A 23,419-nucleotide genomic window follows, 5' to 3' on the forward strand; every position below is an offset into this window, starting at 1 on the left:
TCAACATCTTCAAAATTTGTCTTGGCATCCCTGTTTCCCTTTTAATATTAGTTTTTACCAGAATGCAACCTTCTGTGACATTTTGATGTGTGTTAACTTTGGACGTGGGTTTGGAGAGGCAAGAGCGACGAATAGCAAAATTTTCTAACCACCGAGGATGGTTTTTCCTTATTCAGGTATATAAATGGCAAAATGGATCGTTTGTTCTTCATGAGGCCAACCTCGACAACACCCGCAGTGCTTCTGGCCTGGCGGTGTTTGAAATTGATGGAACTCTTAAAGTCGCCATAGCTTTCTTCAATGACACCTCAAAATCCCAAAGTTTCCAAACTAGATCTCCCATTTATGATTGGAACACGAACTCAAACTCGGCTGTCTTGCTGCAAGAAATCGACACCAACGGTCCCGTTGGAGTTGAGTATTTTGAACACAAAGGACAGCATTACTTGGTGTTTGCTAATTCCAGAGCGTCCGTCGACGTGTACCGCTGGAATGGTAACAGGTTCATAAGCGAGCAGGCGCTTCCCGCGTCAGGTGTTCAGTCGGCCAAACCCTACTTAATGCAAGGAAATGGTGAGAGACGTGCTATTTGCATCATCCAAGGATGCCATTTTATTGTTTATTTTTCCGGTTGTTGCTACCTTTACTGTTCCTCTTGAGGATTTCTGAAATATTGCTCTTTCGTTTTCAGCCTATCTTGTCATAGTTGAGACTGGTGAGGTGTTGAACGTCTACCTGTGGAATGATTCGTCCAAGTTCACTTTTCAGATGGTCAGTATTTGATTGATGAATTTGCTGTTTACTCCGAAAGTTCTTTCTTCTCGAAGGAAGTCGTCTGTTTTTGAAAGTCACAAATTGGGCAGAACATGTTTCGTAAAATTCAAGAAACTTTAGAGGAAATGTCAAATACTAGTGAAAACGGCCGGCAGGACGCATCGTTTTGTCTCGGCCATGGAACCTTTTTCGAATTTTAATAAAACTCAATGAGCATCGCGCATATCTTCCAGTTTACAATTCAAGAGTTTCATTTTCAGCTTTCAGTGTCTTTAATACGCTGCGTCTGTCAAACTGCAACGTTTAATTATTTAATGTTAACTAATGCTTTGTTTTTCAGAACACTACCCTTGCGCATGCTCAGAGTGCCACCCCTATGGTCATGAATGATCCAGTGGCTGGAGATATACCTATGTACGCTGTGGCAGTGTCTGGGAATGGATTGTCTCCTCTTCTCCACCCTGAAAGATTATCTCCACAAGCTGACTTCATTCCAAGGTATTTGCCACCACGAACGTTTCTCTGTCTGTCATATGAAACGGCGTTTTTTTATAATAAGGCAAGAGCGAGGGAGCGAGAAGCAAACGCACGCGAACGATGGCGGAGTGGAGAAAAATGATGAAGACATTTCCTTATTCGTAATTTCGTTTGTTTTTTCTTTATCCACTCGGCCTCCTCGCGTTTACGTTTGTGAAACCCCTCGTTGCTTTTTATTTGTTGCTGTGGTCGACGATCTCAGAGAGAATAGAAGTTAAATGAAAAAAAATCACCTAAAACTTAAAGGAATTTCCGAGGATCAATTCGTCTTTTGTCATCTTATCAACAATTCAAATTTAATTCATGTTGTTTTTGTTATTATGATCAGAATCTGTAGTTCTTCCCAAGGTATATGTTCAACTCAATCTACATGGCATTCTGAAATAGTTAAATGTTTTTGAGGCTTTTAGGTTCGTGCGACGGAATCGCATCTACATTATTATTTCAACTAGATTCTACACTGTAAAAAACTGTGCGGCTCTGGTTTTTTTTTTATTTATTTATTTATATATATTCAAAGGTTTCAATTAGGCGTTTTACTTCATTCACCACTGGTTTTTCCCCTTTCATTTAACCAGACAAGGACAGCTTATTTTTGAAAATGGACAAAGACAACTGGAGCTCGATTTCACTATTCTACCTGATGCCACCCCTGAGAGGGACGAAGCCTTCACCGTCCGCATTTACAATGCGTCGGGAAAAGCGATTGTCAACAGTCAGAAGCAAGATTTAACCATCAACATTTTATCCAATGACGGTGCATTTGGGCGAATAGGCTTTGCTGCCGACTCGCTCAATAAAGTTCAACCAGAAACAGGTTATGATTCCGTGGTTACTTTTGAAGTGATCAGAGAGTATGGAAGCCTTGGGCGTGTTGTGGCACAGTGGAATGTTTCCGGGAATTTCAGTGACGGAGATCTGAGTCCTTTGTCTGGAGAGCTTGTGTTTGAAGATGGCCAAGTCAGTCAAAATATATCAATAACTGTCCACAAGGACGCGGTACCAGAGCTTTTGGAAGTTGCTTATGTCAGGTAAGGGCCTCCTCCTATGAAGCTGTTAAGCGGGAGAATGCTGTCGTCTCTTCAAATATCCCGGCTACCTACCTGCTTTTTTCGTCCCGGTTACCGGAATCTGGAACGTGGTAGCGGGGCTGGCCAGCCTCGTCATCTTTGAAATTTAAACTTTTTGTGAAGGAACAAAACGTAGTTGATACCAGATCAGTTGGTTGAAAACCTTCACTTCTGGCTTTCAATACCTAATTGCATATCTGTTTTTTCCTCTACTTGGGTTTTTTTTTAAATTTGATTTTTATTTTGTTATTGTTTATTTGTTTGTTTGTTTTTTAACCCGGACTAGTTTATTTCCTATTGATCTCTGATCTTGACATCTCCTGTTTACTCTTTTAGACTCCTCCGCCTTACAGAAACAGGGTCATTAGATGCAAACCGTGGTGCAGTTCTGAACTCTGCTCGAGTAATCGCCATGTTGGTCATCCCTGCTAATGATGACCCATACGGTGTGATCGGGTGGAAAAACGCTCTTCTCATTTCTCAAGAAGACGGTCCCAAGAACATTACCTTATCTGTCGACATCATGCGATGGTTTGGCACTATAGGAGACATTTTGGTGTCGTACGAAACTGTTCAGCTTCCCAGTGTGAAATATAGCGACGATCGAGTGGCTTTAGCTGGTGTTGATTTCAAAGCAATGAGCCATACTGTGGAAATTCCAGCTGGACGAAACTCCACGAAAATAACTCTGGATATAGCGCATGTAAGTTAAGGAAGCTTTGTAAGTTGCTTAAAGGGTGGTTAGTTTAAGCTCGCTACACATTTAGCGGAAATTCGCTTCGAAAGTGCGTTGCGATAAACTGCTTCAACACGTTTTTTCCGTCGCGATCAACAATATCGAATTGTGCGACGACACAACGATTTTTTATGAGAGCATTAGGAAGAATACATTCCTTGTTACAGTTATGTGGCGTGTTTTGTTTTGTCTTTTAGTACAACGACACAATGTTAAACAGCATCTTCCATGTGAACATTACCGCTGTAACACTGAAGCAAAGTGTTTTGGTTATGAATTCTCCTCGTATTGATCTGAACTCTCGTTTACTGGAAGTCGTGATTGCCCAACCCAACCGAACAGTAGGGGAACTCAACTTTGACCTCAGTGCTCTGCTTGACCCTGCTACAAAGGCCATCCAGTTAGAAGAGGGAGTGGAGATGTTAAACATCACAGTACAGAGAACAGGAAGCTCTTCAGGGATTGTAGGCTTCCGTTTCATCGCTCGTCCTTTCAGCTCAAGCTTATACACTGCTGCCGATAGTGCGGATTTCTCTCCAAGCGAGGGAACTGTCATGCTTGCTTCAGGAGAAACACGTGCCATTTTAAGAATAAATATCACCGATGATAATGTTCCTGAGATTGAAGAGGGTTTCTTCGTTCAGATTAGTCGTCCAAAAGGAGGTGTCCTGATTGGTGGAGTCAGCAAGGTGGATGTCATTATCAAGCCCAACGATGATCCATATGGACTTTTTGGGTACACTGAGTATTAATTTGACGAGAGGAAGCATTGATCATAGTTACATTGAGTACCTTTCTTTGCAGGGGAATTAATTTAGAGAAATTTTATCTGCTCGGTATTTTCAAGCGGAAAGACGCAGGCGTAGCTACGACAGCGGTTTTAACCAGAAGATCTTTTATAAAGATTATGAAAGATGCTTTCTCTCTCTTAGATCATTTTAATTTATTCTTTTTTGGCCCTAACAAAAAGCTTCGTTCTCCGTTAATTTGGTCTTTACCGAATAAATAAACTTTTAGAAAAGTTAGTACTAATGTTACGTATTAAAAACCCATCTTTGATATTCAGCTTCACAAAAGCAACATCCGAAAACATCAACATTGTACAGGAAGGATCCACTTTGCAGCTTGCAGTTAACAGGGAAGCTGGTGCTTTTGGAGACGTGCAAGTCACCTGGAGACTCACGCCTAACGCCGGAATTGTCAATGCGAGCACGCAGATCTCTCCAATGAATGGCTCACTTACTTTTAAACAGGTGGATATTTGCCGACAATTCCAATGACTCTTATTAGAACTTGAGTTGATCTTCAGTAATCTCATGATTATCTTTTCATCTCTTTCCGCTGTTTTCGTAACTCTTGATCTGCATGTATAGATATTTTTTAAACGAAGGATTTTCTCTATTGTTTGGCCTGTAGCCCTACGGGCCTTACCAACCTCCTATTTATCGTTGACATGAGTATTTTTGGTTGGTTTGTTTGTTTTTTCCGCATGTGTTAAGTTGATATAAGTTTTACACATAAATAAAAACGATTATGTCTGTGATTTATAAAAGAAGTCGACCCTAAAAGCAATAAGTTTTCAGTAACAGTTCATCAGCACAATCCTACGGGATAATTACTCGTTTCAGATAAAATTTTCTTTATGGTGACCAAAAAAATCTAATCATACAAAACAATGCAAGGAACAGGAACGAAACAAACAAACAAACAGACAAGTAGTAACGCCATGATTATGTCAATGTTTTCAGGGAGTCACATCTCAGTTCATCACGCTCCGTGCACGTGATGATATGATAGCAGAGGTGGGTCAGACGTTCACTTGTGAATTAGTCAGCGTCGATAATGGCGGTAAACTGGACTCAACTCTGAGTCAAGCCAGAGTTCATATCCCAGCGAACGACGAAGTGGAAGGAATTGTGTCGATTGACTCGTCAACAAGATTTGTAATAGCAGGAGAACCAATGCTGGGTCATGATGGAGTGTTTGTAGTACGGTTAGTACGCTTGACGCTAACATCCTCTTTTATCTCTAAATACCCCTTTCTAACCGATTTTAAGGTGTGTACCATGGTAAGGACTGAGTTTAAAGGTGAACCCTTTATAACTTAACATCAATATGCATATTGTCTATACTATTCCGAACATTTTCCATCGTGCTGACTTGGAAGACTTGATAAACCATCAAGAGCTTCTTTAGTTGGCGATCCGTGCCTTTTTTCACCTGACCTTAATGGTTGTTTCAGAGATGATGCTGTAAGGAGAAATAAGTTGTTGGTCACTCCATGGGGTTAAAGCATTGATAGCTGGTCCAATTTGATGAGCTGCCTTATGTGATTGTAACAAAGGTTGTGTTTTATTTACTCTTTGCATTTTCTAACATGCTCTGTTACGTTTATCGTTTAGGTTGCTCCGTCGAATTGGTCAGTCTGGCAAAGCTCAGGTCACGTGGTCGATCACTGCTAATTCGCCTGGTGACGCTCCTAGTCCTGCTAGCACTTTTAACGTGACGTCCGGTACTGTTGAAATGCCAGATGGCGTGACAATGGTCATGCTTCCTATCATGGTGAGCAAACCAAGAAAATGTCATGTTTTGTCGTGCATCCTCCATATTCATCTGCTAATTTTTTTCTGCAAACGCACGCGAGAAACGACCTTCCGTATTGTATCAACTAGTTAATGTTGGTCTGAATAGAGTTTGTTGATAATAAAATAAACTTCATTACACTTTTATCATAACTACTTTTAAGTTAGAAAACAAGGAAGGGTTTCCTTATTAAGAAGTTATACTGGAAGTTTGCGACACACCAGTAGACTGGATGAATTCGATTTGATAACTACGTTTTTTCTGGTTTTGAAACTAGTAATGTTTCTTATTTTAGTTTCTTCTTTACCTAATTGTAAGTTTGTGTACAGCCAAGTAAAGGACAAACGTAAATACAAAGATAAGACCAGAAAGTTGTCACACTTAAACATACAAATGGAGAGTGTAAACGGCTCGATTGAACACATACCCATGAAGTATTTGCACGATCTAATAACCTTTATCGAAGTTGCATGAAATATGATTTCATTGATGGTATCCACTTAAATAGGTAAAGGACGATTCCACGCCAGAAGAGCTAGCCGTGTATAATTTTGCCCTGACTGGCTCTGCACAGACAAGCCTCGATCCTTCGCAGAGTGCGCGCAGGGCACAGATTACTGTGGTTGCTAGCAACGATCCATATGGAATCATCGAGTTTCAGTCGGCTTCAATGCGAAATGTCAGCGAAGATGTTGGCTTTGTCAATCTTACTGTCGTAAGAAATGGCGGTAGCATTGGCGAGTTGTCAGTTAACTATAGTGTCTCGTCGACCACTGCCACCAAAGGAAGTGATTATGACTCGTTTGGAAATGGTATGTGAAAATATCGTTGTTGGTTTTGCTCATGGTGGTGGAAATGACGAAAAGCATGAACTCATATGTTCGTGGAAACAGTTCAACGTTTACTCTTTTGATAACAGTTGACACGAAACCGCCCATTTGATAAGACAATGCAGCAAACGTTTGACTAACATTACCCAGTAGCTTTTGAATGCTGCAGACTTGTCTTGTGCAAGACGAGCCGTCTCTATTTCCCACTGAAGAATGTATGCGCTGATTGAAAACTGATAATTCGGTCCAGTCGAAATGTCGATTTTCTCTAATTGATTCTTTACTCCTGTTAGGCCAATCAAGTATTCCCGAGCTATAATTCTTAAGAGAGGGGGTTTTTAAATTGTTTGTATTTTTTCTGAGTTTTAAGTTAAAACCTTTTTTTCAGTGCTCAAGTTCGCTGATAAAGAAGACCAAAAGACTATTCACGTTCACATCAAGAAGGACAATAAACCTGAACTCGCCGAAACTGTAACAGTTGAGCTGCTTAGTGTAAAACTTGTTTCTGGGTCGCCCAAGAATTACAGCTCTGTCGATGGATTGCCTTTAAACACAGCACCGAGGATCAGCCCAGCTAAAAACAAGGTCATGATTGTTATTGCTGAGAATGACGACGCTCGTGGAAAAATACGCTTCACACAGAGTTCTCAACTGGTGCGGGAAAAAAGTGGAGCTGCGGTATTGGAAGTCGTTAGAGAAGGTAAATTACGATAGAGGACTGTTTTCATGTTTGAATTTAAACTAAAATCGAACTTTAGCAGAGTAATTTGGTCGACTTACGTTTTTAATTTTTCTCTCATGAAGGTGGTAGCCTCGGAGCTGTAGAAGTCTCATTTTCAATCAGGAACGGAACTGCCTTCCTCGGTGAGGATTTCAAGGAAGAAGGAGGCATTGCTCGACTCTCTGACGGGCAAACATCGGCATTCATAAACGTAACAATCATCGACGATGCTGTCCCAGAACAGCGTGACTACTTCACTGTCACGCTAGACTCCGTGACGAGTGGCGCCAAGTTAGAATCGCCGACGACTGTGACTGTTACCATAGAAACGAGTGACGACCCTGGCGGACTGTTCGGCTTTGTAAATAGTTCTGAGCTTTCACTTGTTAATCCGAGCAAGTCGAAAGATCTGAATTTTGTTATTCAGCGAGAAGGTGGAGCCGAGGGAGAGGTGGAGGTGAGTGAATCCATGATCGGAAAGCTAACCTTTCTAAATAATTACCGTCCAAATAGTCGGTGGCTAGCTGTAGGAATTTTGGTTTTGAATCTAACCAAGAGAAAATGGGGGAAAGAAGAGAAGGATCCTGGCCTCTCACTTGAGATTTTTTTTTATTCCGTCTAAATTCCATATAGATAGTCTTTCGAAGGGAAGATTATTCTCGGAGATGACCAAATCAAAACTAAACTCAAATTGTTTTCTTAAAAAACAGGTTTTGCTTATTCATCTTGGCGAAAATACTTGTATCGCAGTGTAGTCGTTTGTGTTACGATGTGGATTGCAAAGTTTTGAATTGCATACTGCGAGTCTTCTTCAGGTCGTAAGGTCCACTGGATATGTCTAACATTTTGAACCTTCATGCTCAGCTTTGAGAATAATCGACATCGGAAATGACTACAATCACTACTTCACTACATCAAGAACCAAACCTTTCATTAAAGGTAAACTCGAGTTAATATTTTTTATGCTCTAGGTGAGCTGGAAGGTGATTAGAATCCACCCCGCGTGCGTTTCTTGTTCAGTACGCGACGACTTTGAAGGGCCTACCGATGGATCCAGCGTGTTTCCTGACAATGCTGTAGGAGCTGTGCGGACTGTCAAACTTCGTGTGAGACCTTACTTGGGTGAGATTACAGTTACAGAAAATACCAGAATTTAAATATAGGAAAGGAACCGATTTTTCTAAAGGCAGGAACGGAATCAACGATATAGCTTTTCATATCTTTCCTCGATTTCCGTTCTGCAGACTAATGGTTTATGGGTTGAGTGTTATACGAACTGAGTCACCGAGCTCGAAGGTATAAAAATTCTGAGCTCGGAGGCATAAAAAGGCCCTTTTTCTTTCTTTTTATTTTAAATTCCGAGAAGGAATTTGATCGAAAAAACATTGTGTTCTTAACCTTTGAATGAGGTACAAGTGTCAAACTGATCTTCACGTGTGATCTAGGATTTTAGTCACGGTAAAGGTTCTTGGTTAGCTTAATAGTCTTTTGAATAGCCTTACATATACATATGAGTCCCTTCACTCTTTCAGGTTTTGTACGGATAGATATTGAGAAATTTTCGAGACTTCAGTCAAGGATCTTAACAAGCGTCCTATGTTAAAGTATTTCCCAAGAAAGACTAGAAAAGCTCGCACTTTTGATGAAAATTACACCTTTCGTTTCGCTGATGTTTTGTTTTGTTAATGTCTCAGGTTTTGACGAACCTGAGGAGCGGTTCATTTTATCAATCTACAAAGTGTCTGGTAATGGAACAATTGACGGCTTGACATCAAACATCACCATTATCATTGCCAAACATGGTTTCCCGAATGGAGTGTTCGCATTTCAGAGCACTGCTACTCGGACTTTCGATGAGCCAACGAGTGGAGTTGAAACTCATCAATTTACAGTCGAGAGAACGAACGGCACTCAAGGAACAGTTAATGTGAGTATTATATGTAAAGTTTAGAGCCATTGTCGATGGGTAGTCGAGAATTATTCGGAATTGCTTGTGCTTCCAGCTTGACCATAAATCGCTGGCATTTCAAGGTGTTAATGTTCATTTATCTGGAAGAAAAATTATGCTTACAGGATTGGTTTCTTCAAACCGTATGTGGGTGGCCTTTAATTCCATTTGGAGCGAATTTCTTGCAACAACAACTTAAAGTAACGCAAACAAGGAGAATTGGAGTTAATGGGAGCCCAAACAAAGAACAAGATAACAGCTTTAAGTGCTGGAAAACCCAAATTACCTTGGTTTTAGTTTGTGCGTTTGATTTTCGAGGGAGTTGTGCGAGTTTTCCAAACCAATTGTAGAGAGACGCAAGGGAAAGCTAAAACATTGGCAGTTAACGTTTGATACTACTTTCAGAGCCACCAGCAGGTTTCGGGAAAAAATTTCAATCGTTTATAAATTTGAGGCTTAATTGTCAAAGGAAAAGTCGATTTTGCGGGTAATTATGCAGGATTATGCAACTTTTAGACCAACCAAAGTGTGGAATGGTGGTTTTGTTTTCTTGGTATGTGCTTTTAAAGTAATCTAACACTCAGCACACTCGCTCAAGCACAATCCTTTTTAACAGGTCTTCTGGCAGGTAACCAGTCCAATAGGTTCTCCGCGGTCACGTGACTTATCAAGCACTTCTGGTACAGTGACCTTCAATTCTGGGGTTTTCTTGAAGAACATTTTTGTTGAAATCAAAGCAGATGACGTTCCTGAGCTGGAAGCTGTTTATACACTATCGATACTGTCTGTAGATGGAGGCGCAGATCTTAGCTCGTCAGCCAGCAATGTCACATTCAAGATAAGGTTAGTGGGCATTGTTTCGTCTTTTTTATTTTTGAAACTCTTTTGTTGTTTTTGTCTGGATCACAGGCATTGTGTAATAGTAATGTATGGCACTTTGATTCTGTTAAATATAGTGTTCTTGTGATTATTGCCATTCTAGGCCAAACGATGATCCTCATGGAATTTTCAAGCTTCAACCAGGTGCGCAAAAGATTCAAGTCTCCGGAAACAGTCGGGAGTTGCAGTTTTCTGTGATGCGCGAGAAGGGGACGTTTGGTGCTGTTGATGTACAGTACGAGGTGCGGCACTCTGATGGGTACCCTTCGGACGTACAAGGAAGTGTGACGGTTCCCGATAAGCAGAACCAGGTAACGAGCAAAAATAAGTAGTATTTCATTTTGTCGCGAGTCTGTTCCCAAGAATGGCAAGTGCTTCACTGCCATTCCTAGCACATTTTGACGTCTTTTGTGATCATTGTTGTCAAATGACACAAGAGAAAATGGAATCTATCCGTCTTATAATGAACTTAATTTTGGCTTCGTTGTGCTCGTGTGTCAAGGTGTTTTGAAATTGCCAGGGACCTTTCTCGTCTCAATTTTGGGTTTCAATTTTCTAGGTTTGCTTAAACATTTTTTTTGTCATCTTATTTTTTTTCGATATTTGTGAAAGTATCGTAAACATTTCAAGATGGTGAACTACCATGAAAAAATTATAATAATCAAAAAATGAATAAATGAAATGTTGTCAGCAGTGTACTACTGTGTACTGAAGGATCACAGGAAATGACTAATCGCAGAACGCCAAGGGTTAAGCTAATTTCATGGACTGAACCTGAAATTGCTAGGAATGGCGTGGGGTTCAGAGAGCTCTCTTCTAACCAGTTACGCTCGTGTTCAATTTTCGGGCCCTACGTCGCGTGTGACCCGTGATTTTAACGGTAAATGCTTTTTAATTTTTCTTGGCTATTAGGGTTCGGCAAGTGTTGCCTTGACAACCTTCTTGGCGCTGGGTTCTGCGTTTACTATTACACTGACTGGAGTTCGGTACAATGATAATCAAGGTAGGTTGGTAGCCCTGTGTTGTGATGCCTCTCCAAAAGTGAGATTTGTCATAGAAATGAATTAACGTTATGTGTCTGTGTCTGTTCAGTTCCAGCCACTTCAATCACCCCTAAGCTATCAAGCAGCTTACCAAGTGACATTAATGAGACAGTTGTGGTGCCAGAAAATGCAGCCAATGCTGTGTTCAAGTTTGCTGACGAATCTTTGAGACTGACTGTGGATGCAGGTCCGTTAACAAACATTTCTTTGTTTTGCGCAATTGTAGTATAGCTTCTCAGATGAACCTAATGGATCCCTTTATAAGTAGGCTTCAAAGGGTTTCGTTACAGGTTTTTTAGTCGATTCAGCTGCAAGGAAATTGCATAATATTAGCATTGTTTAATAATGAAGCACTAAGGTGACTGTAGAGTCTAAGGGTTGCGAAGACTGAGACAGATTGCAAAACACCTAATTGAAAAGTCCACCGAGGTAAATTTACAGCAGCGACGTTGGTCTTCTTGTGATATTCGTGACTTGTGATATATGGAATGTGCGGAATAGGGCACTAAGTTAATGGCCACGAACATATTTCTAAGATTCTTGGAACACCTGATACAACCCCGATGTAACCAGCGCTTTCTGCAACGGATCCCTATGATAGCGAAGCTCTGTTTTAACGCATCGATCACAAGGTTACATTTTGGTCTTCTAGATTTTCTCGTTTCGCGTTTCTGCTGTATTTCATTAACTATTTAGTGAATAGGAATCATAATGCTTTACTCCTCTTTCCCCGTAGGTAACAGTGTACCGTCGATCAAAGTGGTACGCACCGGTTTGTTTGGAAGTGCTGCAGTCAATGTCAGTTCTGGATTTCCTTTTAAAGCCTTTGATGGATTTGTGGCGGGAAAAGTGCTTCCAGCCAGCCAATTATTGTCATTCACTGGATCGAAAAAGGAGGATTCGTTCTCGGTTCAGGTGAGTTTTCTTAAGGGCACTTGAGTGTGTCGTGTTACCTTTACATCATAACTGACTAAAGAAAAATAAGGAGTGGTATTCTCTTACTGAAGGTATTTACAAGCCGTTATAGTTGGTGCCAGAGGGCTTAGGTTTTTATATCTTGTGTTATAAAGCGGTTTTTCTCGCACACGATAGAGCAACCTTAATTTTATATTCTCTTTCTCATTCGTCTCCAGGCTTTGCCGTTCAACATTTTTTTTTACTGTACATCGTTTTGTTCCAAATGATTTTATCTCATATTATATCTTTTTGCAACCAGTGTTGCTCTGTTTTAGTTATGGGGATTGCTTTCAAAATAAAATTTTATCCATTACCCTTGAGAAATTCCTAAATTGATTTAAAAATTTTTCACAACTGGAGTTTCGTATGTCAGAGAGTAAGTCTTTTATAGCAATTGGAGTTTTTGTCTCATATTTGCAATCAGTTAGTTTGTATCATTCACTTTATGAGGAGCGCTCTTCTTAGTGAAGGAATTTATAGCTTTTGTCACATTGATTAATATTTTCCTGTGGTTGTTGCTAGGTTTATCCAGTGATTGTCCCTGATAAAAAGCTAATTTATTCCGTGTTCTTGGCCTTTGCCAAAACGCCAAGTGCTGTCCCAGGGGGCGCAACGGTCGTGGTTGGAGCCAGTCAGACAGCTTTCATTGAGTACAGCGGAGTCGTCGAAGTTGCTCCTGAGTCACAACATCTAGCAGCCACTGAAGGTGGAAAGGTAAACATTTCTGTGGAATATTATAACCCTTTGTGTTTCTACATCGTATTCGTTGTGACGTGTTGTTTACCGACTGCTTTAACCCTTTCACTTCCAAGATCTCGATAGTTATTCTCCTCGGTGTCTACCAATTCTCATGAAGTTTGTCCGGAGAGTCTGGTTTTGATCAACCGATAATCGTATATTTGACAGTTTCCACTATTCTCATTACTTGTTGCTGTGGTGATTTTGTAAAGAGAATCTCTGTCTTGGTCGTTTATGGGAGTTAAAGAGTTAAAGGTCTGTGTTCTGTGTCTGTTTCTCCGTGTTTCTATAGAAAAAATCTGTGCTGTTACAGGCTCTCTCTACTCTTGGGAGTAAGACTGAGAATTGGCAAATTGTCAGGGGGAATCTCTCGAAATTCTGAAGGGGGGGGGGGGGGGGGGAGAGACTGAGGAGCCGAGGGACCTCGGGTACTCCTAGTACTCATAACGATGGAGTAATAGCCATACGTGTCGTGTTTGACTTTTCAATTACTTTCTGTAGGTAACATGCAGAGTTGTCCGTCAATTTAGCGTGTTGGGCGCGATTAAGGTGGATTACACCTTCCAAGGTTCCTCGGGTAGTGTCAACATGGCAAATGGCGAGTACAGTAAAGAATTTGAAGTCACCGTGGACGATGGAAATTCTAATCCGCAGAAAGATCGCACACTCTTTCTGAACTTAACTTCAGTGACTGGAAGTATGTATCTCTTTGCTATTTTCATGAATTACCTTCGTTTATGTTCAGAACAGTTACTTCCAGAAAAATTTTCGAGGCTGAATAAGCTTTCTTCTGTTCTCTTTTGAGGAAAACTCTCTTCTGTCTTGAGGGTGGTTTGTGTTTAATTATTTTGAAAGTGACAATTGTGGGGTGGTATTTTATCGAATTGACGATGGACTGTGGTTTATTAACAAGGGTATATTCATTGGCATGGATACATCATCATTCGCAAGATACTGAGTTTGTAACTGTGAAGGCGTGCGTAACTAACGAAGTCACGCTCTGCCAGGTTGTGGAGGACCTCACTTTCAATCTCTGACTTTTTCAGGCGGTTCACCGCGTCTGGGTGTGAACAGGACTGTGCGTATAACAGTCAAAGACAATGACGACCCTCAGGGAATCTTCAGTTTCAGCAATACTCGTATAACAGTCCCAGAAAACGCGACCGGTGGTAAATCTCGCATGGTGGAGCTGGAAGTGCGTCGAACTAAGGGGACGTTTGGCGCTGTGTCTGTTCTTGTAAGGACTGTCGGGGGTGGGGAAGGTTGGAGCCCCACTTTGCAGTCGTTGAAAGAAGCCATTGCAGCGAAAAAGGGAGAGAAGAACGCCACGGCTGGGCCGGATTACGTGCCGCTCTCAACACGAGTAAACTTTCCCGTAAGAGTTTTTCCTTTTCATGTTCTTGAGAGTTTGGTGAAAATTAAGTGGCGGTGCTGTAGATTGAGAATTTAGGACGAAAGTGGTCTTCTTTTGTATTGTCTTATGTGACGTTTTGGTCAAATTTTGTAGGATCAAGACCCAATACCAGCTAACGGACAAGTAAGAAAGGTACAACTGGAGTTAAAAGATGATGAACTGCCTGAACCGGAGGAACAGATTTTGGTTTACTTGACAGATGCCAGCGGTGGAGCTAGAGTTGCTACTGATTCCGACAGCGGGCTACAGGTATAGAGAAAATACATCGCTGGTCAAGTCATGTTTGGTGATGAATAAAATTTGATCTGTATTATATTTTTGTTTAGTCTTGGGCCACAATCACTATCGAAGGCAATGATCTGATGAACGGAGTGATAGGATTCGTGCCTGGATCTCAGTCAGTAACTGTAGATGAGGATGGACCGAGGAGATCAGCTACACTCAAAGTTCAAAGATCGAAAGCCACGTTCGGTGAAGTTCAGGTATGCAACTCTAAGTATTTGAAAAGGAAGGTGTAACTCTAACTCTGTAGCGTTGACTGTGACTTGTAAGGGGAAGTTATGCAAATTTCTGTTGGATAACAAAACCTCCGTTTCTTTTTCTTGCTGTCCTTTTTGTCCTATTTTTTCCAGGAATTTTCTTTTACTATCAACTCAACTTTTATGGCTCATTTTTCTAACTTTGAAGGAATTATTGATGGTTACTAGTCTTCTTTTCTTAGCTTTTTTAATTTCTTGGCAAAAGGCAACTGTTTTTCCTCTTCTTCTATACTCTACTATTCTTTATTTGCTTCTTGTCGTTAAGGCCTCTCTCTGTCAACCTGGTTGTCTTCCGGATTCTTTAGTGGTAGGTAACCTCGGCTTTTCATTTTTCCTGCTCCTGTAGTAATTCCATGACATTTCCACGAACTCATTTAAACTATAAGCTATGTTCAAGCAGTTTCTTTCCATAATGTGATTGGAAAGATTACATATTAAGAATTCACAGCCGAATTGACGTCTTTCGCTGCAAATGTAGAGCTCTGAAGTTGGGCTAACGCTCGAAATGTCAGCTTTAGAAACTCTCTACGGTGGCCAGTTTACATGATTAACTCATTTGATAGAATCAAATTATCTCATACACCCAACGGACGCAGTACCACAGTTTCTATAGAAACGTACTCCCTGCTCTCCGTTCTTGTTGGCTTTCCAATTTTTCTTTTTCTTTTTTTCAAATTCTTTATTCCAAGCTACCTAACTAGAAAATAACCTTCTCTTTAAAAATCTTTTAATGATGTTTTTGGATATTACCTTGCTATCGTTGTTTTGTTTGTTGGATTCTTGCGTTCTGTTTTCAGTTTCTTTGGGAAATGCTACAAGAATTATTTGTTCATTAGAAGTTAGGAGCCGAAGGCTATATACCTTACTTAGCGCAACTGATTTATGAAAAACGAAGTTTGATACTGGAAATAAAAGTTGTATGTTCTCTAGACCATACTTATTTGCAATCGTAATTTCTTGTGCTAAGGTTTCGTGGAGTGTTCGTGAAAGTGAGTTTCGTGACCAGGTCGAAGCGTCTGAAGGAAGAGTTAGATTTGCCAGTGGTGTGCAGCAGCAAGATCTTGTCATCACTATGAAAAATGATGCTGTAAGTATTCCTTAAACGCAAGATGTATTGATCAGTTGGCTGGCAGCCCCCCTCCCGCCCCAAATGGTATTGCGTAAAGCTACCCATAAGTTTATGATGTAATCGCAATGTTTTCACTAAGAAACATTGCATTAACACTGCCGGGTTTAAAGTTGGATAGTGACTACGAGTTGGTGAAAGGTTAAGTGTTCCAAGAGTTTTACGGTAGGTTGCAAAGAACTAGATATGGTCCCATTTTTTTTTTAGGCACTGCGCAAACGTTACGAATATGTTTTTTCGGTAATCCAAGAAGTAATTCTATCGCGAAGAAGTTTGGTGCATATCACTCTTCCCATCCTTCCAGTGTTGTTTGCGACGCTTTTTTTTTCTCTGGAATCATTTCGAACGAGATCTCCATTGATTTCTAGATACCTGAGCGGGCCTCCAGCTTTCATGTGGATTTAAATGATATTGTGAGTGGTAGCCAGGCGCGAATTAATCCTCAGTTCCGTTCCGCGGTAATCAATGTTCTGGAGAGTGACTACCCCAATGGAACGGTCGCCTTCCACAAGGACACCGTGTAAGTTGTTCTCCCGTTATTATTTATTTAGTTATATATTTATTTAAATATTAACAAATCAGATGTAGTTTTTCTAGTGTAAGACTAATTTTTTCATGATGTTATGCAAAACGAAGAAGGTTGGAGCAACTGCATCTGTAAATGTATGTTGTTGTTCCACTTTTGTTGTTGATGCTGTTGCTGCTGCTGTTGCGTTACAACATTCCCATGTATATCAGTTTGATTATCATCATGTCACACAATGGTTTTTTGTTTGATTGTCTTGATCTGCACTATCCAACTTTAACTAGAGGTTTGAGTTTCACTTGGCCTCACTGAGTGACAAAACAACAAAACCGCAAAACCACACATCAAAACCGCACATCACTTTGCGATGAAAACTATTCTGAAACGGTCCCGTACGATTACGAATCATATCATCGTTGAAATTCCATCTTTTTGTCTCTCTTAGCTACACAACTGTCGACAAGACTGCTACCGAAATGTCTCTTCAGGTCATCCGGAACCATGGGAAAGACAATGACGTCACTGTTTACTTTAAAACACGCGATCTCCCTGATAGATTCACTTCAAAGCCAGGCCTGGAGACCTCCCAAGCATTCGCTGGACAAGATTACGTGAAGCCTACTGCCACTTCCATAAGATTCACAAAAGGAGAAGTAAGTTCGCTGGCTCATCAATTGTTTGTGACTGACCGTATATGCCAAAAAAAAAAAGATGATTAGTGAGAGCTTGCTAAGCAATGATTTTTGCATGTTTGTGCCATGAACGATACCTGGGAAAAAAAAGAAAAAAAAAAAAAAAACGTTGTCAGTCTCGAGTATTTCCCGTGCATATATTTTTTCCTTTTCTCCGCAATCGAAAGTGGTTTGTTTGATTTTTACAAGTGACAATCGATTGAAGATGGGAAGTTGGAATCCAATGCATCGAGCCTCAATAAGAACATTATTGTCACTAGTAGAGAGACAGGCAGATGCCAACGTAAAGTGTAAATTTTGTTTCTATATCATATATTTTTAGCGTGGGGGCGCAGTTTAGCGTCATTTTTTAGCTAAAGAGGAACAGTAAACAAACCATTTATTGTTTTTCTTTAGACGTCGCGGCTGATAACAATTGCTTTAACTCCAAGAGAGGCTTCCTCCACCAAGTACCCAAAAGCCTTTGAGGTCGTGTTGCTCAACGCTACTGGAGGAGCAAAGTGAGTTGCCTGGTCATGTGTTTTCAAATGTTTAAATTTAATTATTTATTGAATTATCCATTACAACATTAAAGCAGTTAGTCATACTTAATACAGAGAACAATTTTTAAGGTGGCTCTGTGGGATGCACTAGTCATCCTTTCCGGGCCATGGTATTTTCAAATAGTCATTATCCTCATCCTTTTTTCTAGGATCTTGAATGACAGTATATCCTTCGTGACGATTTCAGACGACAAAGAGACAACGATGTTCCTAAAATTGCGAGCCTTAGCCATTCAAACTCCACTTTCTGATGAAAAGATTGACGAGTAAGAATTTCCTATGACTAATTCATAGAGCAACTTTCAACTGAGTGTCGAAAATAAACTGAGATTGTATTGAATAAAAGGGGCTAAGTCTCTTAGGTAACGGTGGTGCTGCGTCGGGGGGAGAGTATAACAGTGTAATTTAGTGTTGTAAACTGAATTGATAACGTGAATTGGCCCCGCCTTTAAATTCTCTACGATGGCCAATTTACGTTATTAACTCTAACACTAAACTACCCTGAGATTGCATTGGTTTTGCTTTACTTCGCTCGTCCAGAAAACTTGTGCCACTTTCTTAACCGATCAGATGGAAAATTAAAACCAATCACGATTTCGATGCGCACTCTGTTAGGTCCGGTGGTTGTATAGGTGTCATTATTAAATCGTTTTTAGGGTGCCGTGTTTGCCGTCATCTGACAAGAAGAGTCTGTTCTAAGTTTGAAAAACAGCTCTCCAGAGGCGTGGAGAGTAGTTCGTGAAGGAGGTGAAACTTTGAGCAATACCAGAGGCAATAGTGAAGTAAATCTGGAGCAAACTGTATTTGACTATAATATATTGACAACGTCTCCACCTAGAGGAGCTGTGCCGTATACGAACTTACATTTCCTCAGTAGTTAATTTATTTAATTTGGTTGGAATTAAAGGATCCTCACGGAACTGAAATCGAACATACAGACAACGCTGGATGAAGACAGACTGACTCTAACAATGGACACAATTAACATCATCTTAGGCGACAAGAAGAGCCAGGGTACAGCGTAAGTATAGAGGTTGAATCAGTTTTGTGTTAAGCTTTAAGTGCTGGATAAGTAGCGGCAGACCGCTGGAAGGTCTGTGCTCATTAACGTTCCGCTGGATGACTCTTTTCTACCCACGTCGATCTTTATCCTCCATTGCCGTTTCTTTGCTGTTATGTTGGGAGTAACAGATGGTTCCAGAAAGTGGCCTACAAATATGGTTCCCAGATTTGTAACTGAGAGGACACAAGCAATTAGTAAATGAACAAGTGGCCTCGTTCAATTCCTTTATCACGCGTCCGCTTAGCTCTGTTAAGCTATACATCGAAAAAGGCCTATTGGAAGACGTTTAGATAATGTCATATATCTTCCAAACATAAATGAAATGACTAGTTGCAGTGTCGTGGAGAATAATAAGAATTTAAACGCTGGTCTTTCAGGTTGAGAGACTCGTCCAAACAGCTTCTTTTAGACATCTTTGACGAATTATTGAAACCCAGTCGAGATGACACGAGGTGAGTGTTCATTGCTAACATAGTAATCTCTACACTTTGAGAGGAAATAGCAGTAAAGCGGCTTTCATACTTTCTGTGACATTTAAGACTATTTCCATTCCAGTATCGAAAGTATTCCAGTGTTGTACTGACCTCTCTTCGCTTCGCTATGTGATTGGTTTAAAAGAATCTCGCACTACCCTCTCCATCAATCAGATGCCGAAGCCAATCGCCACTTTGTCGTGAACGTCTTCTCGCACTTTGAGCTGTTTGCTTGTCTTTACTTTGAGTTCTTATGGGCCCCTTTGAATACTGGAATGGTTTGAAAACTTGGTTTTGTAGTGACTCATTAAAAAAATATTCTTATCGTTATTTTTATCATTACTGTTATTCTTTAAAAAAAAGGAAAAGCGAAAAGAAAAAAAAAAACCAGCAACAATAACAATAACTTAAAGTTCGATGTGTCGTTCTACTTTGATTTTTCAGGGGTCAAGACAAACTCTCCACAGTTTTTGAAACGTTTGCATTTTCTCTGATGTATGGTTTACCCTGCCCAGACGAGGATGGTGCATCCCTTCAGGGTCAACGCGCTACAGTGAAAGGCTTTAGACGATCGCCTTCTCAACTGAACGGGCTAAAAGTCGCTGCCGGGTATGACACTAACCCTCAAACATATGCCAGAAGCTTACATGTAACGTTGTCCTCTTAAGGAAAACGAACTCTTTGATTCTCTTTGAAAAGATGTTTAGAGATATATCTAATGAATGTTAGCGGTCCATGTATAAGATCCATTTTTGCGGAACCTGTCGAAGGTGTAACACTCAGATGCAAAGGCCCTGGTAAAATCTTGAATCTCCATAGTGCCCCCCTCTCTCTCGATTCAGGAGTTTAAATGGGTATCTAAAAACTGGAAAAACTTGATAAACTTTCTGAGGTAACTTGCGCTGGTCTACCATCCATCTAATCCAGGGTGAGAAATACTCTTCACGCCATGGAAACCGGATTATTTAACTGCTACATAATCTTCTCATAATTTTTCTTTCGAAGGGAAAAAAGGTAACAGGGAAAATATTCATTTTGCACCTCCCTGTGTTTCGTTATAATGCTAACTGAATCAGGCTGTTTTGCCGATATCTTATACAATTATCTCTTTTTTAGGAAAGGGGAAGATTACTTCCAGTATCCATCACGTATGTTTTCCTCTTCATCTTCTTCATCAAGCGAGGTTTGTGTTATGTATAGTTTGAATTTGGTTGATAATTCTTTTTCGAAATAGTTACCTTGCGGTCCGGAACGATCTGACATTTTTTTCCTTTTTAGTGTAACGATGTTCACTTCATCGATTACCAAACTGCTCACTGGTTCAACAAACCTAACAGACCTCCAGTCATCAACGAAAAGGTAAGAATCGTTTTTTTTGTCTTGAATCACAGAATTCCTTTTTTTTTTTTTTTTTTTTTCGCCAGGTATCTCGTTTTTTTTCAGTGCGTTTGTATTTGTCTCATTTTGTTTTTGATCTCCTTTCTGTTTTCTCGTCCTTAGCGAACTGATGCTTTCTGTGTCTTTTTTGGTTTACAATTTTTACTGCCTGTATACATATCTTTGTTTGTTTTTTCACGTATCATTCGACCTTGTACCGTTACTTTTTCCCATTTATTTCTTCTTCCTCCCATTCCTTTCTCCCTCTCCTTCCCTCCACTTGCATAATATTCTGAAGCTACAATGACAAAGGTTTGATATGTTTTCCAGGTGCTCTCCACTTCACTGAATGAGACTCCATCTATTAGCAGTCAAAATCCAGTTACATATCGCATCTACACGGACAAAAAGAGAGTCACTCCCAAAGGAGCCGAGTAAGTCGCAGCTGACTCTTGCATTCATTGTTGTCTGAATTATCCTCGACGAGGAAAGTTGTGGAAATTGTTACCAAAGTTGTAGAATTTCACTTCTGCTCTGGATAAATTCATTCATTGTTGATGTAATTGAATAGAAATAACTGCTTTCCGCGTAATAATTTTCACATGTTTTTAATAACGTCATACCATCTTTACATTTAGGGGAGGTAAGCATTCCTGTAGCCCAAAAACTCGTCCGTATGTTGTGGCTCTTATGCCTTTGTCTTCCCTTATATAACATGTTCATTTGGCGTCAATCGAAGTTACCATCCGTTTTTTTTTTTTTTTTCAGTTGCGTTTTTTGGGATCACTCCAAGTCAGCTTGGTCTACAGAAGGCTGCACTAAAAAGGTAAATATCTTTTTATCAAAAACATTAATTTCTTTGCATTCCTGCATGGCTATATGTCTTGAATTTTGTGTATCATCTTTTCATGGAATATATTAATTTTGCTTCAGGGAATACCATCTGTTAAGTTGAAATAGTAAAAACTTCTTGTATGAGTCAGACATTTTTTGGCATTTTACCTGTCTAACAGGTTTTTCAAATTTATACTGAGGAATAGTCATGTTGAATTATATGCTCTGAACCATTTTGATCAGTGGTATTAGTAATACAAAGAGTGAATATTGTGGTGATGATTATTTCCCTCTTCAACAGAGCGACAAAGCTGAGTACGTAGAGTGCCAGTGTGATCACCTGTCCATCTTTGCAGCTCAAGGAGAGAGCGACAACAGGACTGGATATAAGATTTACTTTTTCATCGTCTGCTTTGTCTGTATGGTATGTTACATAAACTTTTATTTTTATTTCCGAGATGGCGAGGTTTCCTTGAAAAAGAAGAACAGTGGAGTTTTCTTGGTGATATTCTCCCTTGAGAATATCTTCAACCGCGAAATTGTGAAGATGCTAGCATCAAGAAATTCCTGTTTTCCTAATAGGAAATTGAAATTAACTTCTCTTTTTTTTTCCTGCTATTAGGGAGCGTTTTTCGCCGCCTTGGTTATCCACCACGCATGCTCTGTCGAGAACATGTTTGCTGCCAAGCTATTGATTCATTTGTTTTTCGCTTGTATGATGGCTCAGGTGAACAATTTGTTTTGATACTTTTGATACATATGATAATAGGAGCATTTGTTTATTTTATGCAGCAATATAAGTAAAGCTGATGCTGAGTCCATTGACGTCAGCTCGAACAGCTCAGGGTCTGTACGCTATCATTTCCGTCGTCTTTAAGTCCTAATAAACGTTTCTGCTTTTAATTAAACTTATATTAAACGGTATCTTCTTTCTCTGTTTCAGTTGATGTATGTTCTGGGCGCGTATCTCAGCCCGAAATTAGTGGAGGAACCTACTCGCTGTTCAGTTTTGGCCTTGTTTATTCATTACTTCTTCCTTTGCCAGTTTTCTTGGATGTTCATTGAGGTATGATAATTTTTTAACAAGTGCAAGGAATATTTAATCTTTGTGTACAGCACAACAGCTACACTAAGATTTTGCTCATACTTGTCCCACTGTTTCTGCCGTGGGAACTGGTTTTTATACGATTCATAACGTAAAAAGAAAAAAGAAGATACAGCTATTACGCAGTTCCAAAAATGATAAAGCTGTGATAGGGCTCCACGCTGGTTCTCTAGTAAAAGAGTATTCACCTTTGCGGTAATCAATACATTACAGTAACAGTGTTTGTGAATGAGATACATGCAATTAGGCTATTTCTGTTTTGTGCTTTTAGGGATGGAATCTATGGCGTGTCTTCGTTTTGAATGACGAGCACACCGACAGGAAACTGGTCATGTTCTTGAGTGTTGGATGGGGTAAGTGCTGATTCTGTTTAACCTTTTAACTCCCATGAGTGATCAAGACAGAATTTCTCCTTACAATATCAATATAATATCAAGCATAGAAGTGACAAGACTAAAGTAAAATATCAATGAGGGGGTTATTAGTTGATCCAATGCCAAATTCTCCAAATTCACATCATAGGAATTTTATGGCAGACAGTAAGGAGAATCACCAATGCGATCTTGGGAGTTAATTCTCATGATCGAGTGAATAATTTTCTCCTCTACATGCTCTTTACCTTCTCTCTGATAAAATAAGAGACTTTGACGTCACATCAAGATGTGATGTCAAATGATAACGAGTTACCCGTTTATCTGTTTGTTTGTTGTTGTTATTGTTTTTTTTTTGATGCACGCTTGTAGTAAATGTATGATATAGAGAATGATACATGGGCGCGCGTAGATGTGGAAATTCTCTTCGAGTGTTCAACTCAATAGCTTACGAGTGAGCGCAGCGAACGAGTGAGATGTCGAGTTGAACTCGAGAAGAGAAATTTCATATATACAAGCAACCGTGTATCAGTTTGTTTAT

General features: G+C 40.0%; 1 protein-coding gene across 2 annotated transcripts in view; it reads left to right on the top strand.

Annotated features, from left to right (window-relative positions):
• LOC131779257 (adhesion G-protein coupled receptor V1-like) overlaps positions 1-23,419 on the top strand; it is a 60,797-nt gene that overhangs the window by 31,661 nt on the left and 5,717 nt on the right. For both annotated transcript variants that reach the window (XM_059095779.2, XM_059095780.2), the window contains exons 40-79: positions 177-573; positions 692-771; positions 1,115-1,272; positions 1,890-2,342; positions 2,718-3,084; positions 3,315-3,853; positions 4,184-4,370; positions 4,866-5,110; positions 5,520-5,679; positions 6,209-6,512; positions 6,919-7,230; positions 7,335-7,708; positions 8,223-8,373; positions 8,946-9,178; positions 9,816-10,042; positions 10,182-10,389; positions 10,991-11,081; positions 11,171-11,308; positions 11,858-12,036; positions 12,601-12,792; positions 13,318-13,513; positions 13,863-14,191; positions 14,324-14,479; positions 14,557-14,712; positions 15,737-15,856; positions 16,264-16,415; positions 16,867-17,074; positions 17,510-17,613; positions 17,805-17,921; positions 18,563-18,676; positions 19,096-19,170; positions 19,636-19,800; positions 20,308-20,374; positions 20,470-20,550; positions 20,899-21,002; positions 21,337-21,394; positions 21,704-21,826; positions 22,025-22,129; positions 22,346-22,468; positions 22,779-22,860. In XM_059095779.2, coding sequence (XP_058951762.2) covers positions 177-573; positions 692-771; positions 1,115-1,272; positions 1,890-2,342; positions 2,718-3,084; positions 3,315-3,853; positions 4,184-4,370; positions 4,866-5,110; positions 5,520-5,679; positions 6,209-6,512; positions 6,919-7,230; positions 7,335-7,708; positions 8,223-8,373; positions 8,946-9,178; positions 9,816-10,042; positions 10,182-10,389; positions 10,991-11,081; positions 11,171-11,308; positions 11,858-12,036; positions 12,601-12,792; positions 13,318-13,513; positions 13,863-14,191; positions 14,324-14,479; positions 14,557-14,712; positions 15,737-15,856; positions 16,264-16,415; positions 16,867-17,074; positions 17,510-17,613; positions 17,805-17,921; positions 18,563-18,676; positions 19,096-19,170; positions 19,636-19,800; positions 20,308-20,374; positions 20,470-20,550; positions 20,899-21,002; positions 21,337-21,394; positions 21,704-21,826; positions 22,025-22,129; positions 22,346-22,468; positions 22,779-22,860 — 7,630 coding nt within the window. The remainder of the gene's footprint in view (positions 1-176; positions 574-691; positions 772-1,114; positions 1,273-1,889; positions 2,343-2,717; positions 3,085-3,314; positions 3,854-4,183; positions 4,371-4,865; positions 5,111-5,519; positions 5,680-6,208; positions 6,513-6,918; positions 7,231-7,334; positions 7,709-8,222; positions 8,374-8,945; positions 9,179-9,815; positions 10,043-10,181; positions 10,390-10,990; positions 11,082-11,170; positions 11,309-11,857; positions 12,037-12,600; positions 12,793-13,317; positions 13,514-13,862; positions 14,192-14,323; positions 14,480-14,556; positions 14,713-15,736; positions 15,857-16,263; positions 16,416-16,866; positions 17,075-17,509; positions 17,614-17,804; positions 17,922-18,562; positions 18,677-19,095; positions 19,171-19,635; positions 19,801-20,307; positions 20,375-20,469; positions 20,551-20,898; positions 21,003-21,336; positions 21,395-21,703; positions 21,827-22,024; positions 22,130-22,345; positions 22,469-22,778; positions 22,861-23,419) is intronic.

Source organism: Pocillopora verrucosa, chromosome 4 (assembly GCF_036669915.1).
Source record: "Pocillopora verrucosa isolate sample1 chromosome 4, ASM3666991v2, whole genome shotgun sequence".
Lineage (NCBI taxonomy): Eukaryota > Metazoa > Cnidaria > Anthozoa > Scleractinia > Pocilloporidae > Pocillopora > Pocillopora verrucosa.